General features: G+C 39.5%; 1 protein-coding gene across 1 annotated transcript in view; it reads left to right on the forward strand.

The window, feature by feature from the left end:
* Positions 1-17616, forward strand: part of HSD17B12 (hydroxysteroid 17-beta dehydrogenase 12) — a 94658-nt gene that overhangs the window by 73929 nt on the left and 3113 nt on the right. Inside the window, 3 exon segments of the mRNA XM_051621100.1 lie at positions 1130-1164; positions 6908-6989; positions 12388-12453. Of these exon segments, the coding sequence (XP_051477060.1) occupies positions 1130-1164; positions 6908-6989; positions 12388-12453 (183 nt within the window).

Genomic DNA, 17616 nt, shown 5'->3' on the forward strand with positions numbered 1-17616 from the left:
TATGTTGATTTCTTTTTTTGTTTTGTTTTTCCTCCTGGAGTACTAAAATGTTTTATGTTTTAAGTTTTGGTGCCACTAGTATTTTATTTACCCCCCACCTCACTACGTTCTCGAGAACTTGGTTTGAACACCTTTTGAAGTTGTGAAAAGTAGTAACAATTGATTTTTCTTGTCTGATCTGTCTTTGGTGTCAGTAATGTGACATTTATTAACAGGGTTGGTTGAGGGCAGGATAGTATTTGGCACAAGCTGAGCTTTGATGACATCATTTCTTTAAGGCAGAAATTAGGGATTTAAATAATATTTTAGAATGGCAGTAACTAGTATTAGGAAGATTAACTATTTCACACTAATTAAAAATTCATCAAAGTTTGGGTCAATGCTTGATTTGTTTCCCATGTCAAAGCTGTTCTGCCTGCAACCGGGAAGCTTGTTTTAGGATTTCTGCTCTGGAAAATCCTTCAACCAGGTTTTTAATAGATTGCTCAGAGTCATAACCAAGGCAGGAGCTTTCAGAGTAGTGGAGAGGTTTGCCAGGCTACTTTCCTTGTAGGTTCTTCGGTGTGAAAACATCTGTTTAATCAGCAAAAAATGTCTTCTGATCTTAAATGTGTTCTGTAGGTAACATAGTGTGGGGAACCTATCTTCAGTAGTTTTCGCCAGTGCTCTTGGTGCTCCACAATGTATTTTTCTCTTAAAATTAGCAGTTCCAAAAGCCTAGCTAACATGCTTTGGATCTTGTCTTGAGTCTTGGCATAGGTGGTAAATTTAGTCAGCCTTGAGGAAGACACATGCATTTTGTGGAGAGAGGAAGTTCATGCATGTAGCGTAATACTCTGGTATTTTCATTTTTTTCAGAGGAAGCTGCAGACTTTTATTTATTTACTCTTACTGTACTTGTGCTACTAGCTGGGTGGGTTCACCAGATTCAGTGCACATGCTGTTTGACAGAGCCAAGTTAGCCAGGTAGAATAAAAATAAACTGCCTACACAAGTATGGTCTCTGATTCCCTGAGCACGGGTAGGGGTGGAGGGGGTGGCAGCTGCTTCTGGGAGGAAGGGAGGCTTCCCTCCCTCTGCCTTTCTGGTGTCTGTATTCCCAGCCATCACAAATGTTTTCTTTTTGCAGATGACACGATTGGTGCTGCCCGGCATGCTGGAAAGGTGAGTCACGCTAACACTATCCAGACAAAGTCATCATTATTTATAGGGGAGAATCCTTTCTTGAAAAATTCATTACTGTGACTAATCAGCCTAGTCTCCATGTTTTAATGGCAGAGTAATGCTGGGTGAGTCACACTGATGGTGCATGAATCATCAGACGGTGGAAGCCTTTTCCACTCGATTCCCTTTTTATTTTTCTGTCTCCTTTCTCCAGTGTTGTGGTGATTCCTTTTAGAACAGAATTTAAAAGCCAGTCTGACTCATCACAACTAACTCAACAACCTGCTGTTCTGAGGGGGCGGTTACAGTTCCTGGGAATAACCTTCTTAAGGCTATTTCTCTAAGTCATTGTAAGTAAAATGGATGCAAAGAATATGTTCTCGTTATACAGTAGGAGGTACATTGAGGAAAGTCTGTGATCATTTGAAAAAGCAGACTTGGAGACCGGCTCTTTCAGATCAGAGCTAATGTACACCAGTGTTCCTGTGGACGATGTGTGGTGACTTCCTAGCTAGTTCCAGGTGAAAGGAAAAGGTGTACAGTTTCCATGTAGTTCCTCCAGGCAGTTTTTTAGCTGATGTTGACTGTTCTAGGCTGTTTGCTGTCTCTATTGCTGCGCTAACCCTGGCTTGCTGGGGGTTGCCCTAGGTCAGATCTGAACTGTTAGGCTTGCAATACTGAGGAAAGCTGTGGAGAACCGTGCGTGACAGTCACCATGGTATTGCCTCCAAGCAAGTGTATATATGGGGAAAACCTCCAAACTTGACAAAGATTAAAAAAAATAAGTTGTATTTCTCATATCATCCCACTATCTGGGAGTCTTCATTGCAGATTTGGATTAGTTTATTCAAGTGTTGCACAGATACAGAGCAGATGTTTCACATCTAAAACAAAGCTGCTTCATGGGTACAAACTGTCAGAGCTAGTGGCCAGGAGGGGTTTCAGTGTCTCACCATCAGGGTGAGGGCAAGCTTAGATTTTTATTTAACTGATCAAGAGTGAAAGAGTTTATTTCATGTAAAGGAACTTTAATTAGAAAAGAAGACTCAACACAGCTCTGGGGCAGGGGCTTAATATTTCCCAATAAAGCTGGAGTAGAGGATGAGGATTAATAGCACAGTGATGGTAGCTACTCTGGGTTTGTAAGTAAAAAATAACTCCTATCCCATCTACTGTTATTGATAGATAAAGAAGACCTGGCTTTTTTGATACCACTGCCCTCTGATGATGCCAACATGACAAAACCATTATGCTTTCTAAGGAATTAATGTGGTTTTGTTACCTATTTTTGGAACTTTGAAGCTCTAACAATTCATTGTCTCGATTTCTTCTTTGTCTAAATAAATGTGGTTATCCATTGGGCAGAGCTGTTCTTGACAGCTTCGCAGGACAGAGTTATGGATACTCTACTTACAGAATATCAGTTGTATGTCTTTCTGTTATGTATTAACCTAGGTGAGAGAAGGCTCCAGGGAGACCTTATAGTGGCCTTCCAGTACCTGAAGGGCTCTACAGGAAAGCTGGGGCTTTTCACCAGAGAGGGCAGTAATAGGACAAGGGGAAATGGTTTTAAATTGCAAGAGGGTAGATTTAGGTTGGACATCAGGAAGAAATTCTTCACTATGAAGGTAGTAAGGTGCTGGAATAGCTTACCTGGGGAGGTTTTGGAAGCCCCCTCCCTGGAGGTGTTTAAGGCCAGGTTGGATGAGGCTTTGTGCAACCTGGTCTAGTGTGAGGTGTCCCTGCTCATGGCAGGGAGGTTGGAACCTGATGATCTTTAAGGTCCCTTCCAACCTTAACCATTCAGTGATTCTATGATTTGAATGAAAGGCAGCGCACCAGGATCTTGCTGACTTCTGGTTCTGTCTGCCCTTGAGCACACTACGTCATATTTCTTATTTTCCCTGACTACATGATTACCTTAGGAATGTCAAGAATAAATGTTAAAGAAGAAGCTTGGAAAGAAAAGGTTAATAGAATCATAGAATAGTGGCCAAAAAAAAAACACAACAAATTTGAACTTTTTCCTGTGTGCAAGCAGCCTTTGAATGATTGCTGCATTTGAACAAAGGCCTTTTTTTCCCAGGGAAAAAATACCTGAAAAAGTTTCCATTTTCTGTTTGGTTTTGTGAAGTGGGTTGGATTTGCAGTGCAGAGAAGCAATGTCTGCAGCTGCCAGCTCATGCACAGTCATAGTTCACAGGCCATTAACACCAGTAAGAGTCTGTAACCATAGGAGGACATGGTTGTCCAGAACATCCAAGAGCATGGACAAATGGTTGCTGTACTTGGCTACTCCTTGGGCCAACCATAAATTTCTCTCATGGAACTGTGGGTTAGGAAAAAGGGCTCCAGGCTCTAAGAATAAAACTGAACTAGAAATCCCATCATTATTCCTTAATTGTTCAAGGAGGGAGAGAATGTTGAGTAGGTAGATGTGGCATAGTACTCTATAGCATCTTGCAGCTATGGTGCATAATTTAAGTATTTGGGTGTTGGTTTTATGGCAATATGTTGCAAGACAAATACAGAAACAGAGCAGACTTTACATGCTTTGCATCCAGGTCTGTAAGGAGAAAACACAACTGCATCTTGGTGTGTCTGTTACTACTTTTTAATAATAAACATGGCAGCATTAGATGAATGCCACTTCTGGTTATGGCATTTGGATTCTCAGCTGTGGCTGCTCTTACATGCTCTGAACACTTAAAGTGACAATTTATAATCTGCAGCTTCCTATATTACACTTAAATGAGCAGTGAATTTACAAGTTATCATCTAAGGTGGGAGACTCCTAGGACTGAAAATTGAGGCTTGATGTCTTTGGGGACAAAGAAAAACAACAACAAAAATCAGTTGACTGTTTCTAGCCAAATATCCAACTATGGTATTTATTGCTAGGGAAGTAGCAAGTGCATGTAATTACATTACAGAGGAAGCTTGCTCTTTCCACTCGGTGTGCAGCTGGAGCAGGCGCTGGTTGCCACAGCAACAGGGAGATGGCTAAATATAGCCTCCCTGGTGCTGGACCGCTTAAGGTAGAATGATGGGGAGGTGTGAGGGTGTGGGCCTGGCTCTCTTCATCTTACCTTTTTTTTAGATGAAGTGGACAGTTGAAGGAGATGGAGCCAAAATTTCTTTTTGCTGCACTGGTGCTCATGGAGTTCTTCATATCCTTCTGTAAAAATGTTTCTGCTGCAATTCCTCTAAGAAGCAAAATTGTAACTGGAGTAATTGGAAGTGTTCCCCCTACATGCTCACTTCTCTGCTTCCTTTTATCTATAGGTTTTAAGTATAAGCTTTTAAGGCTAGGACAGTTTTCTTTATAAAAAAAAAGTACAAACCACAAAACCCACAGCGGCATCAGCTGCTTCAAAGAGACCAATACATGAAGCTTCTGCAAGGGACTGCTATAATTTTGTTGTGTTTCCAAGAGGGTTTTCTTCACTAGGTCAGACCATTGATTCACTGCACCTAGATGGTGGCCACTACTGCTGGGAAGCTGCAGTCTAGCCAGATGCTGCAAAGCCTGTGCTTTACTGCCTGACTGCCAAGCTCTCTTCTAAAGTTTTAGTTTGCTTTATAGACGTGACATTCGTGTTTATCCTTATAAATGCTTACCCCTTTTTGAATCCTGTTAAGCTTTTGTCCTCAATTTGTGGCAAGTAGTCCCATGGTCCGAATATGGGAAGAACACTTCCTTTCATTGGATCTGAATTTCAGTCTTTCATTTGAATAAATGTCATCTTTCTTTTGTATTCTAAAAGGATAAATCAAGACACTGATCTTCATAATTCATTAATCTGTACACTCTTTTCTTGGCTGCTCTTAATAGTCTCTTAAATAGCTAAATTGAACCAATCTTCTCACCTCATCAATGTATCAGAGTCATTTGGGTTTTTTCTCCTTTTCCCCCTGTTTAAATCATCAATTTCTTAATATTTCTGTCCTGTATTTGGAGGGGTAAAGGTGTTCCATAGACTGTAATGCAAGATTTCAGTGGTGGTGGAGCTGTCCCTGCCATTCCTACCATCCTGTTCTTTCGCTGGTTTTGATGACTGCTGCACAAAAAAGAACTCCCTGTGCACTTTGTTAATTTTTTTCGGAAGCAGATAGATAGTTGATTTAGAGTCCTGCAAGGTCTGTGATTAATTCACATTATTTTCTTTAGTACGCATTGTTGGTTTTCTGAATATAGATTTTTCATCTGCCATTCTGTAGTTTGTTCATGTAGCAGTCTGAGCTGTCAAAGTTCCTTATAGTATTCTCCAATCTGGTAATATCTTAAAAACTGCATGAATACCCATTTCACTGCTAATTCCCATTTGAGCTCCTGAATAAATATCACAGACACCACCTGTCTTGATATGAACAACTTCTGGCATCCACTGTTAGCCTCTTGCTGTTGTGACAATTCATTATTAATTTGTGGTGTTGTTTCCTCAATATTACATATTTTGATCTGTATTACTACGTTATTTCACCAACCAAGCCTTGCAGATAACTCCTGAAAAACACAATGACCTTTGGCAAAGGTGTTTGGTATCCTGAATGACTGAAATTATTATTTTCTATCACATTAGGCATCTCATTTCAAGAGCTAAATCAATCACAGGTTTAATTCACACTTATATCATGACAGAAGCTGTGTTGGTTTGAATCTGTTGCCACAATTTTCAAATATATATTATTTTAAATTTTAAAAGTCACTTAGGCTCAGAATTTTGTTTTCAACATGGCTACTTAAATCACTGTGGCAGCAGTGGCACAGAGTATGTGTGTGGATGAACAAACATGATAAACTCATCTGTGAATCTGCAGGAGTGGAGCAGTGTGATGCCTACCTGTGTGAATGTTCTCACCTGGCACTGAACATGGCTTGCTTAGTACATTTGGATAAACTGGTTTGACAGAGTTATAAGAAGCCACCATGCATCTTTCACTGTGTTGAACTTCCTGGAAGCACTTTCTAACAATGGGCTTGCCCTAATTTGCCTGAAGTTTTAAAAACTGAATGCTAAATAGTATTTCTTATTTTGTAGGTAAAACTTTTCATAGAAGGAGACATGCCATTTCCTATTCCATTAGCTGGGAAATCCTGGAGTTTACTTTCTGTCCTACCTGCATGTGCTTTATAAGTACTTGGCAGAGCAGGTGATAGGTAATTTCAGACCTAAATATTTCTGTGGAAAACTTTAAGTATTCCACTGAAAAACAACTCTTACTTCCTGTAGTCATCCACTGAATATCTCCCATGCTATATGAGAACACTTCTGTATTTGAGCAGTAGATTCAGATACTTCCTGTCTTAAAGATCCATCATATATTAAGTAACATTGAAAAGATGAAAGGGATTATCAAAATGTAAACTATACGATAAACTTGCGTTGCCGTTTCTTCCACCTTAGCCCAAAATACAGAAGTTGTCTTTTGGACTTGTACCAACTTTGCTCAATAAATTTGGCATAGTTTGGCTCAGTATGTGTGTGTACATATATATGTGCAGCTTAATTATTTTCCTGTAATGATCTTGGAGTTGTTCATTATTTATACCAGCTGCTTGGATACTTATATTGTGCTTAAAGTCATATATGTAGATTTCAATTTAGGAATTGGTTGGTGTTTTTAAGCAGATCTTTGCCTCAGTTGCATCCTAAAGGTTTTCCTTAGGCTTGCAGTAATTTTCTGGAACATGAAAGATATTTCCTTTATTTCATGATGATGCATCTTCGTTGCCTTTCAGATCAAAAGGAGTAATCCTGAATATTGCCTCAGCTGCGGGGATGTATCCAACTCCACTGCTAACTCTTTACTCTGCAACCAAGGTAATTGTTCTTTTCCACAATGAAGTGTCAAACATAAGCCAACTATAGGAAAAAATGTTTTGGTGTCCATCTAGTGGTGCTTTCATGAACTAAAAGTACTTAGGTTCTAACAAATTTTTCCAATAGTGGAAGCTGGAAAGGCTTTGCTGGGTTTAGTGGCATGGAAACAACTATTTTATATTTTTCATCATGCATTCTACTTTTAAATGGAAGTGGATGATAGTCTACCAAGCCAGATTAGTGTGACAAAGGACATTGATTAAGTTTAACCACTTTCTTGTTTTGACTTTGAAAATTTTTTCTTTAATTTTACCATATTTACACATATATGTACATATCTTTATTTAAATTGGACTCATCTGATGCTTGCTGAAGGTAAATATTTGTCCTCCTTTTTTATTAGTTATTTTAAGTTTAGCACTTCAGGAAAGAGAAGGGATAGAGTTCTAGGGCCTCACCATTACCAAAAAGTAAACTTCCCTTGATCTGCTGACTATATATCCTGCTAATGTAGCCCAGTATGTCATTTAATGTTCTTGCAGTGAGTGCATGATTGTCTTCCTGGCAGCCACCATAAATTGTTTTTTGCAGCAGCACTGCTACTCAACCAAAATTAAGGCATGACTTTATCCCACTCTGTATGCAGATCTGTGCACTTCACTCTGTGCCAATCAAGAAGTCTCATGGTGTTTAACACTAATCAAGTTTATCAGGGTCTCTCTGCACTGAAGCTCTGTCCTGTCAGCTGCTCCGTCTAATGTTCTCATCTACAAATTTGCTGAGGGTGTGCTCTGTGTCATCATCTAAGTTGCTGATGGGAGATGCTGAAAAATACAGGCCTCTGTATTGATCTGTAGGGTTCTCTGCTTGTTGTCAGCCAGATATCAAGCTACTGATCATGGTGCCTTTGAGCCTGGTGGTCCAGCCGCTTTTCAGTGTGGCCAGCAGTTTGTCCTTCCAGCATGTATCTGCTCAACTTCCAAAAGAGGATGTTGCAGAAGATGGTATCAAAAACTTTACTGATGTAAAAGTCTATCTATACACACACACACAAACACACACACAGAGTTTATAAAAATCTGTTTCCCTCATCTACAAAACTAGTCCACTTCATTGTGGAAAGCAATGTAGTTGATCAAACATGATTTGCTGTTGGTAAATCTGTGTTGTCTGTTTCTTGTTTATCTTCTTGTCCTTTATGTGCTTGGAAGTTAATTCCAAGAGAACTCCATGATCTGTCCCCAAACTGAATTAAAGCTGATGGGGATCATTCTTGGCTTTTCAAGGTGGGATATGTTACCCCTCCTTTAGTTGTCAGAGGCATCTCCCGGTTTCCATAGATTTTCAGATATGATGGCAGCAGGTTTGTATACCTACAGACTAGTTCTTTCAGCTCTCTTGAGTTAATCCATCGTGGCTCCAGGGATTTGAATACTTAGAGCTTCTTGGAGTAGTTCCTAAATTGTTGCTGCCACTTCCTTTGTCTTTTGTTAAACAAAGCTGGTGCATGCAGAGGCATGTGAGCAGGCTTTGGCTGTGCCAAGGGCAAGAGAACTATTGAATACTTTTACCTTTTTCTGTCCTTTTTCTCTAGGTTGTCTTCCTCACCCATCAACAGACTCCCACTTCTCTGAAATTCCTCTTGAAACCAGGATACCTCTGGGATCCTTTACTGCTACCCTTAATGTCCTTTGCTAGTCTTTTCCTATCTTAGATTTTATTCCTAAGTACCTAATAATGTTTTATGTTTCACTTTTGTTGCTTCTTTTTTCTGTCTCACTTGCTCATTTTTAATTCATGAAGAAGCTCCCCACTTAGCCAAACACTCCTTTTTACTGAAATTTCCTGTCTTGTTCCACAGGAGGCTGGTTTATTTTACCAATTCATAAGTTACTACTCTAGATCTGCATTTCATGCTAAATTTGTCAGCTCTCATTTCTCTTTGTGTCACTCCTATTTATTTATTTTTTTCAGAAGGGGTATTTAGGGGGACTTCTGAAGTGTTCACCTAGGAGGTCACTGCTGTAAAGACAGAATATGGATACACAGTATAGAGCTGAAGTATATGTGATAAAACCAAATGCAAGAGTTGTTTACACTGGTACTAAAGCAGTATGGCACTACAGGTTTTTTTCAGGTGCACCTGGTAATTACCTGAAATATTTTAAGGATGTCAGAGTCTAAGCAGAACCTCAACAGGATGAAGAAACCTGCAGTAGCGTCATTCATGTTAGAACAGGTGTATGTTTCCTTGAGACTCTCAGTAACATACCTATATTTCCAGAAGTAATTGATGCACACTGTTTTATTCATACTAAAGGAGGGGTTATTTGAGTTTAAAAATCATGAAAGCCTGAATTAGTTTTAGCTGATAAAAATTTGTTCTTGAAATAGCTGCTTTCTGAGAACATAGTTGTTTGTTTTACTATGAAAAGTCACTTCTGTTGTGGCAGTGTCTTCAGCTTTAGGAAATGATTTGAGCTTCTGATTTTAGTAATAATATGCCTTACACTGCTGTGGTTAGTCTTTTTATCTATCTCAACTATTTCCTCCCCTGCCCTTAAGAAACTCAGTTACAGGGTAAGTAATCTGCTCCTCTCAGCACTGCTCATCTTCTGCCACAGCAAGATTAATAAGCACAGAAGTGACTCCCCTAATGTAGCCACAGAAAGATTGTATCTGCAATCTCTAGGGGTTTTTTACCTCATCTATACAGTGGGACTTTAAAACATAGTACCCTTAAGGTCTAAGTCAATGGATTTTGCTAATTATCAGGAACAGATGCAGTCCAACTCTAACCATCCTGTGGAGAAATCTCTGTTTTACAATGATACACTTTTAAAGGACTCAGTCCTGTGTTTGACAGACTTAACTATCTACCTACATTATTCTGATGAAAAGTGAGTATTTTTTTTCCCAGCCACATTCTTAGTATTTGGGTTTGCTACTGGGTATCCAAGGAGCAGTTGTTTTCTTAATGTAGTGTTTGCCTGTTTATTCAAGGAATGCTTAATTAGACAATGTTCTTCAGGCTGTTTAAAGTTAGAGGCCCCACCTCATCTTGAAATAAATTCTTGGAGAAGAAAAACTCCAAGGTTTGAATGCTGGAAATTGCTTTTTTTGGAAAGCAGCTCTGTGGAAAAAAATCTGCAAGTCCTGGTGAACAACAGGGTGACCATGAGACTTCAACGTGCCCTTGTGGCCATGAAGGCCATTGGCATCCTGGGGTGCATCAAGAAGAGTGTGGCCAGCAAGTCAAAGGAGGTTCTCATCCCCCTCTACTCTGCCCTGGTTAGGCTGCATCTGGAGTATTGTGTCCAGTTCTGGGCTCCCCAGTTCAAGAAGGACAGGGAACTGCTGGAGAGGGTACTGCAAAGGGCTACAAAGATGACGAGGGAACTGGAGCATCCCTCATATGAGGAAGGGCTGAGGGTCTTGAGTCTTTTTAGTTTGGAGAAGGGAAGACTGAGGGGGGGCCTTACAATGCTTATAAATGTTTAAAGAGTGGGTGTCCAGGGGATGGGCCCAGTCTTTTTTCAGAAGTGCTCAGTGACAGGACAAGAGATAACAGGCACAAACTTGAACATAAGAAGTTCTGTCTAAACATGAGGAGGAACTTCTTTACTTCGAGGATGGCAGAGCACTGGAACAGGCTACCCAGCGAGGTTGCAGAGGCTCCATCTCTGTAGATATTCAAAACTCACTGGATGCCATCCTGTGCAGCCTGCTTTAGGTGAACCTGCTCTGGCAGGGGAGTTGGACTAGATGATCTCCAGAGGTCCCTTCTAACCCCTACCATTCTGTGATTCTCATGTGAAATGAACATTCTCTTTGTGACCAGTGGAAATGACAGTCTCTTAATACTGTCTCTCCATATGTGGAGCAGTAACTGATTTCAGGACTCGGCTGTGTAGAAACAGTTAGAAATTTGAATGATCAAAGCCCTTTGATTAACACAATATAGTTTTTAGTTTATTTTTAATAGATTATTATATGCTCCGTGCAGTTATGCCCTGAACTATTTGCATGTCTATGCAAGTGCCTTATTGTTGCAATAGCATGACTAGGTCACATGAATCAGTCCTGCTAGGCCTGATTTTCAGAGACTTGTTGAATACTGGATTTAATTAAGAACTTGGAGGAAAGGGAGAAGAAAATAACAGCTAAACAGAAGATAATCTTTTTCTGTTTAATGAGCCTCCTTCTAGCTTGTGTATATAACTTGAAGAATAAAAGGACCTATCTGCTACACAGGAAAATCTCGTTTGTTTTCAGATCTTGTGTGTGCTCAGAAGAGTGTCTATAGAAATAGCCCAGCAGCGTGGGAGTGTTTCCTTTGCATCTTGTATGGGCTGCATTTAGTAGGATGACCTTAATAGGAAAAACACTGGGCACTGCAAGCTTTAAGCACTGCTTTCAGTGAGGGCTTCTGTTCATCCCATGGTGACATTGTCAGCAAAGGAAGACTGTGAGGCAGGTGCAACACTAGAGCTTTCCTGTTTGTTTTGAAACTTGGCTGAAGCAACTGCTTCTTAAATACTTGAATAATTTTTTCTAGCATTTATTTTAGAATCAAGTAGGGATAAGATAGTTTAGTTCCTTCAGTTGAAGGTAATCCATTCAACTGACTTTGCTGTATTGTTTCACTAAAACAAGAAACTGTAGCAGAACCTGATATTTTGTCTCTCTGGACTACAGGAGGGTAAAGTGGGAAGGTGGTGTGGAAGAACCTGGAGAGGAGGAGTCTGTGCCGGTTTGAATTGCTGAGTTAGACTTGGGTTATTAGGACAATACTTTCTTTTTGTGGTTGTGGAGGCAGCTGTATCAGATAAGATATCTTGAAGGCAAGTACTAGCATCCGCCTTTTAAGCCCTTAAACTTTCTTGCAACTCTTAGTTGTTTATACCTAAAACTTCTAGAAGTCTGGGAGAGAATCTGTGGTAGTGGACTTCAGGACTACGAAGAATCACTATATTCTTGAAATTATAAAGGCACAAGACAGAGTATTTGAACACTAACCATGCACAAGAGAAAAACCTACCTAAACCACTCTTAAAAAAAAAGTCTAAGGATATGACATAAATAATGAATAATGTGAGCACACAAAGTCTTACTTTCCTTTTTTAACTCTGCTTTATGTAACTAATCTAGTTCCTTTTCCTTGTAAATTAGACAGGGTTTTCTTTGTTGAGATTGAGCCTCGCTTCTGTAAAAGTGCTTTGTAAGCATAGGGTTTCTATTCAGATGGCATTCCTCTAATATGCAAAGTTTCTTTGACAACCTAAGGCTTTTCATTTTGAAAACAGGAACTATAAATAGTAATTCAAATATACTTACAAAAATGTGCAAACTGTTGTCTCCATTTTAACATGTAACATGCTGCATGTTTTTCCTGTAGGCTTTTGTGGATTACTTCTCCCGAGGCCTCCACGCAGAATACAAGAGTAAGGGCATCATTGTGCAGGTGAGCAGTTTGTTTCATGTAAGTGTGGTTACCACAGCAACGTTGGTGTCTTGGTAACAAAAGAGAATCAGCATATTCTCTTATTCATGACTATGTGACACAGATTAAGGATAAGGGTTTCTTCTGATCACATTGGTGGTGTTCTTAAGTTAGTCTGAAATTGTGTCTCGAAGCAACAAAACCCATGGGTTCGTGGGTTTTTTGTTTGGTTTTTTTTTGGTTTTGTGGGCCGTTTTTTTCTTAGTTTGATTGGGTTTTTAACCAATGGTGGTAACTGAACCTCTAAGTATAAAATATTCCATAAAACTGTGTGCAACTCTTTGTACAACATAATCTACTGGAATGCACTTTTGGAGGGCTTTTCTACAGAGATTCAATGGGCAGCTGCTCGAAAGACAAGAACAGTAGCAATCTATTCCCTGCAGTGTCAGGGAAACAACTGCTCGTGTAAGCATAGTAGGAAGAACAAACATCAACCTCAAAGACCCTTTGTATGTGATGGACTGATTTAATTATTTTAGTTCTGGGTTTTCATGTTACTAATGAGACTTGCTTCCCCCCCCCAGCATTTCTTCACCTGCCATGTTTTTAATTATTTTTGATGGGACATAAAATCAAGCAAAGCCAGTCTGTCACAGATTTATGTGATTTTGCTTTAATATCACTTTTCACATACTCTTAGTGTTTGTTTCCAAAATGTGGCTGGAATTTCTAGATTTGGTCACAAACAGTGAGTTTTTCATTACTTACTGCACCTGTTGCATACTTAGCAAAACAAGAGTTTATCACCAAGAAGTGTCCTGGAGTTTAGTATCTAGATGTTTAGTCCCAGATGTTTAGTATAATATCCTGTCCCAGTTCCTGAGGGAGGTTTGTGTTAAGAAAAAGACTGCTGGGTGAGCTATTCTCGTGTAGTCACTGACGACCTAATGGGAACCTCATTTAAACCTAGACTTAACCCTTTAACTAACCATCTTAAAGGATGCTGTTTATTTTGGTAGTGGAAAGGAAGTTAGCAGAGGTGGTGCCTGAGAGCATTCTAACTACTGTTGTTATAGACCATATCAAGGACAGACCAGATCACACTAGTTTTCCACTGGTAACAGATGATAACTTGATGTAGAGCTCCCAAAGCACAACTTGTTCTCAGAGTACTTGATACTCTGCCCCAGCACCAGCTAAAACAGTGTGCAGCAATGGATGCATAAAAAGGTAGCAATCTGAACAGGTACTTGTTCAGCATACAGGGTGGTTTGTGTGTTCTCTCAGTGCTTCAACTGGATTAAGATGGAGCAACTTTTAGTGTTCTATCTCCTTGTTACTTTCTCTTCTCACAGGGCTTTTCCAAGCCTTTCTTTGCCTTCAGCCCCAAGCTGTCCAGCAATGAGTCAGTTTTTACCACACTGCAAGTTTGTTACACCTTTCTTTTCACTTTTACCCTTCTGTATTACTTCTGTCCCCCCAGTGTGATTCGAGTTGTATTGCTTGCAAATTTAGCTTCATTATCAGAGGGCTGTTTCGATCTGTTTCATCTGCATGTAATGTGGCCCTCTCGTAATCTGTGGTCACAGTCTCCATATGAGACTGGAGGAATTGATAAGAGTATGTATCTTTTCTACATCAATAATATGAAGTCTTCAGTAGGTTTTCATTCCTGCTCAAGCCTACCTACAAACTGTGAGGCATGGAGTCCTTCAACACACAGCTTCAGTTGCAAAACAGCTGGGTGTGATTTTTGTCTCTGTTGCAGTACCATGTTTAAGCTCTTTCTCTGTTTTTTGGTGTTTTTGCAGTTAAAGCTGCTGACAGTTACCTTAGTGTGAGAGTATTTAGAGACAGGTATTTGCAGGAGAAAGAAGTGCTACATCTTTGAAATACATTGTTCCTACATGCATTTGTAACCCGGCAGTCTCCTCTTCCCCAAATTTTGCTTAAATGGTATTGTGAATTTGAAAGGAAAACACAGAAGGAGCAGATACTGCTCATTTATGGCTATGAAGTACCTATTGAGAATGAAAAGCCTAGTAACTCATGCTTGGTTAAAGGCGTGAAACACACTATGGATATAGATAGTATGGGAAAGATTTTCTAGCTTTTGGATATGGAAAAGCTAGAAAAAAGTTTTCAGTGTCTCTAAATTTTTAACACTATAAACAAATGAGTAATTAAACGTGGCTTTGTGTACCTCCCACGTTGGCTAAGGTTGCTGAATTCCTCACAGCACTGCTTTTTTGTCCCTAAATGTAGACAGTGAATTGTCATTCTGAGTTATGTGGGTCTGATGACCACTAGTGGTTACAGCTTCAGTTTGTTATGCTAATTTTATTGCAGTCCATGTCCTTGTCGTCTCTTTCCAGCCTAAGCCACTATAAACCACTAATGAATATTACAAGTACCTTCCTGTGAAGACTAGATGATGTATCATCTTCAAGCCCTTTGGAAGACTGCATCTCCTCTAGATTCTCAAAGTTCACCTCTCTGACATTCAGAATGGTAGCGCTTTTAATTCCAGACTTGAACTTCCAGTTGAGACCACAACTGAAAACAGTTAACTTCTACCATGCTGTTACCTGCAGAGTGACGCTGCATGAAAAGCAGAAACACAGTATGAGTGCTATTTTATTAATTTCTTAGTTCAACCTAAGGTGTATCAGTTTTGCTCAAGTGGATTACCTTCTCTGGGGAAGCTTAGTTTTCATAGTACATAGTGCTTTTATTGCAATGCAGACATCTTTAGGTTAAAAAAAATAGTCCTCCTAGCTGACAGACCTGCTTAATTTTACAGAAACAGCAGAGTAATAGCATAGGATAAAATTCTCTGAGTGTTTACGTGGAGGGGAAGAGATAGGCAAAAAGAAAAGGAATAAAGAAGAAGAAGACATGGACTTCTCTCAAGAATTTTTGAAAAATGTCTCCCTGAAGGGTGTCTGCAGACTCTTCTGAAATGTTTGCTCTTAGAATATGTCTAGAAATATTGCTTGGGTTTTTTACCCCTTTCTTTTACACTCCTTTTTTAAACTTAGGTCAGTATTGGCATTTTCCCCCTCTCTACTTTGTTACTATCTGTAGTTAAAGTGGAGCAGTGAAAACTTCCACTACCTGTTGTCTTGTACTGTATCAACTATATAAAATACCAGATCACAGAATCATGGGATTGTTTCTTTGAAGGGATTTCCAGGAAGTTTTCTAGCCTAATCCCCTGCTCTCCTAGTGTTAGCAGTGAGATTGCTGCTAATACAAGGTCATGGGCTAGTTGTGCCTTTATCCAGCCAAATCTTGAAAACCTTCAAGGGCAGGGATACCTTGACCACTGTGGATAACCTGTTAGTGTTCCATTGCTCTTCTAGCAAACAGCTTTTTCCTTTATGTCCACTCTGAAAGTTCTCAACTAAAATTGACAGTTTTGCCTTTTGCTGTTTAGCTGGCACTACCAAGAAGAGTTTGGCTCTCATCTTCATAACTGCCCTTGAAATAACTGAAGACAGGTGTTGGGTCACCCCCACCCTTCTTTCCTCACCCTGCTTCTGGAAAGAGACTTCTTTGGAAATGCTCAAGAGTTCAGGTTTTTTTTTAAAGTAAGGTAAAAAACCAATCATGATTAGTAGAGGCTTCTGTTAAAGACTTGACATCAGTTCTTGCATCCCCAGTTCTGAGTGCCAGACAATTTTAATAAGCATCAGAGCTCTAAGCAATAGCAAATGTTTTAAGACAGCAAGAGATGTATTGACATAAGCTACTTTCAAGGTATGTTTTGAAACAGGAGAGCAGGCTAGGCTTTCTCTGGATTCAGACAAGAGTTTTCTATGCAGTTCCTTGCCCAGATAGTGTGGGCTTTTATCTGCCTGAATATAAAATGCCTAAATGGCTTTAGGCAGTGAAAGGTGTTTAATTCTTTTTAATCTGTCATTCTAGTTTTAGATATGGTTCATGAATGTCCAAGATCCTTGTGGGGAGGAAGAAGGGGGGAAACCTAACTTAATGAATTCAACAGGTCTCTTCACAGTTGTTAAAATACGGTATGGTTAATGGAAAGATGATAAACCTTATGTTTCTGAAATTAAATACCTGTACTTTTGTTTTCTAGAAAGCATTTGGAAGGAAAGAAAGAATCTTGGAGTGTAATCCTGTTCTTCTGTGTTCTTTGAAATCTGTGGATCAATAGCTAACCAGTAGTGCTAACGTATGGTTGCTTTTTCAAGTATCCTCATGCACAATTGTTTGCCCCTTCATGCTATCCAGGGGCTTAACTGGGTAGTGCAGTTCACTTACGAAGTGTTTTGAGGAGAGAAAGACAAAAAATAAATCTTAACTCTAACCATTTTGCCACTTTATGTGGGGATGTTGCAGATGTAGTTTGGTGGTGAATAAGAAGCTTAGAATTGTTTTCTTTTATAAAAACACTAAACTAGAGCTTCAATTTAGAAATGTAATCTGAAAAATGGATGAGGTTCACATGGTGGAGCTGATACTACATACCTGTGCTGTTATGATAACAATGAGTAGTTTTCTTATCCAAGCATTTGTAGCTTTTGGTGACTTTAAAGGCAGTGGTAACTGTTTATACTTCTGAAGTTCAGGTCTCCAGTTTTTTTTCTATCCTTTTGAAAGTGGACTCATGCAGTATATTTTTAAAAGTCCTACTTAGGGAAGTGCACGGTTTTAATGTTCTAAGGTGAAGGAATAAGCGGACATGCCAATTCTTCTGTTTGTGGCGGTCAAATTACTGTTGAAATGTGCACAGCTGGCATGGATAAATAGGGATAGTTTGAATGATCTTTTTCCCCTTCTGCTAGGCTTGTGAGAGCATGATAATAGTTAATATTCTGAGGATCAAGCATGCGTGCTCATTGTTGTTTAAGAGACTAACATGGGAAAGCAGGTTTTCAAACTGTAACTTGCCCAAATATACTGAGTTTTGAGGTAACAGTCCAGTTTTGAGATCCGTTCGTGTAGTGTAAGTGGACACACACTTCTTGGATATCTGCTGTGAAGGTACATGAATCATTGTCCTTACTGCAGTGGTGACTATTTATTGAATCACTAGTATAGCCACAGATGAACTGTCAGTGTTTTAGGAGGTCCTTGTCAAACTGGTATGGTTCCAGCCTTTCAAAGCTTGTGAGATCTGGTACGTCAATATCTGATTGAGTAGCTATAGACAAG

The sequence above is a fragment of the Apus apus genome, chromosome 5 (assembly GCF_020740795.1).
Source record: "Apus apus isolate bApuApu2 chromosome 5, bApuApu2.pri.cur, whole genome shotgun sequence".
Lineage (NCBI taxonomy): Eukaryota > Metazoa > Chordata > Aves > Apodiformes > Apodidae > Apus > Apus apus.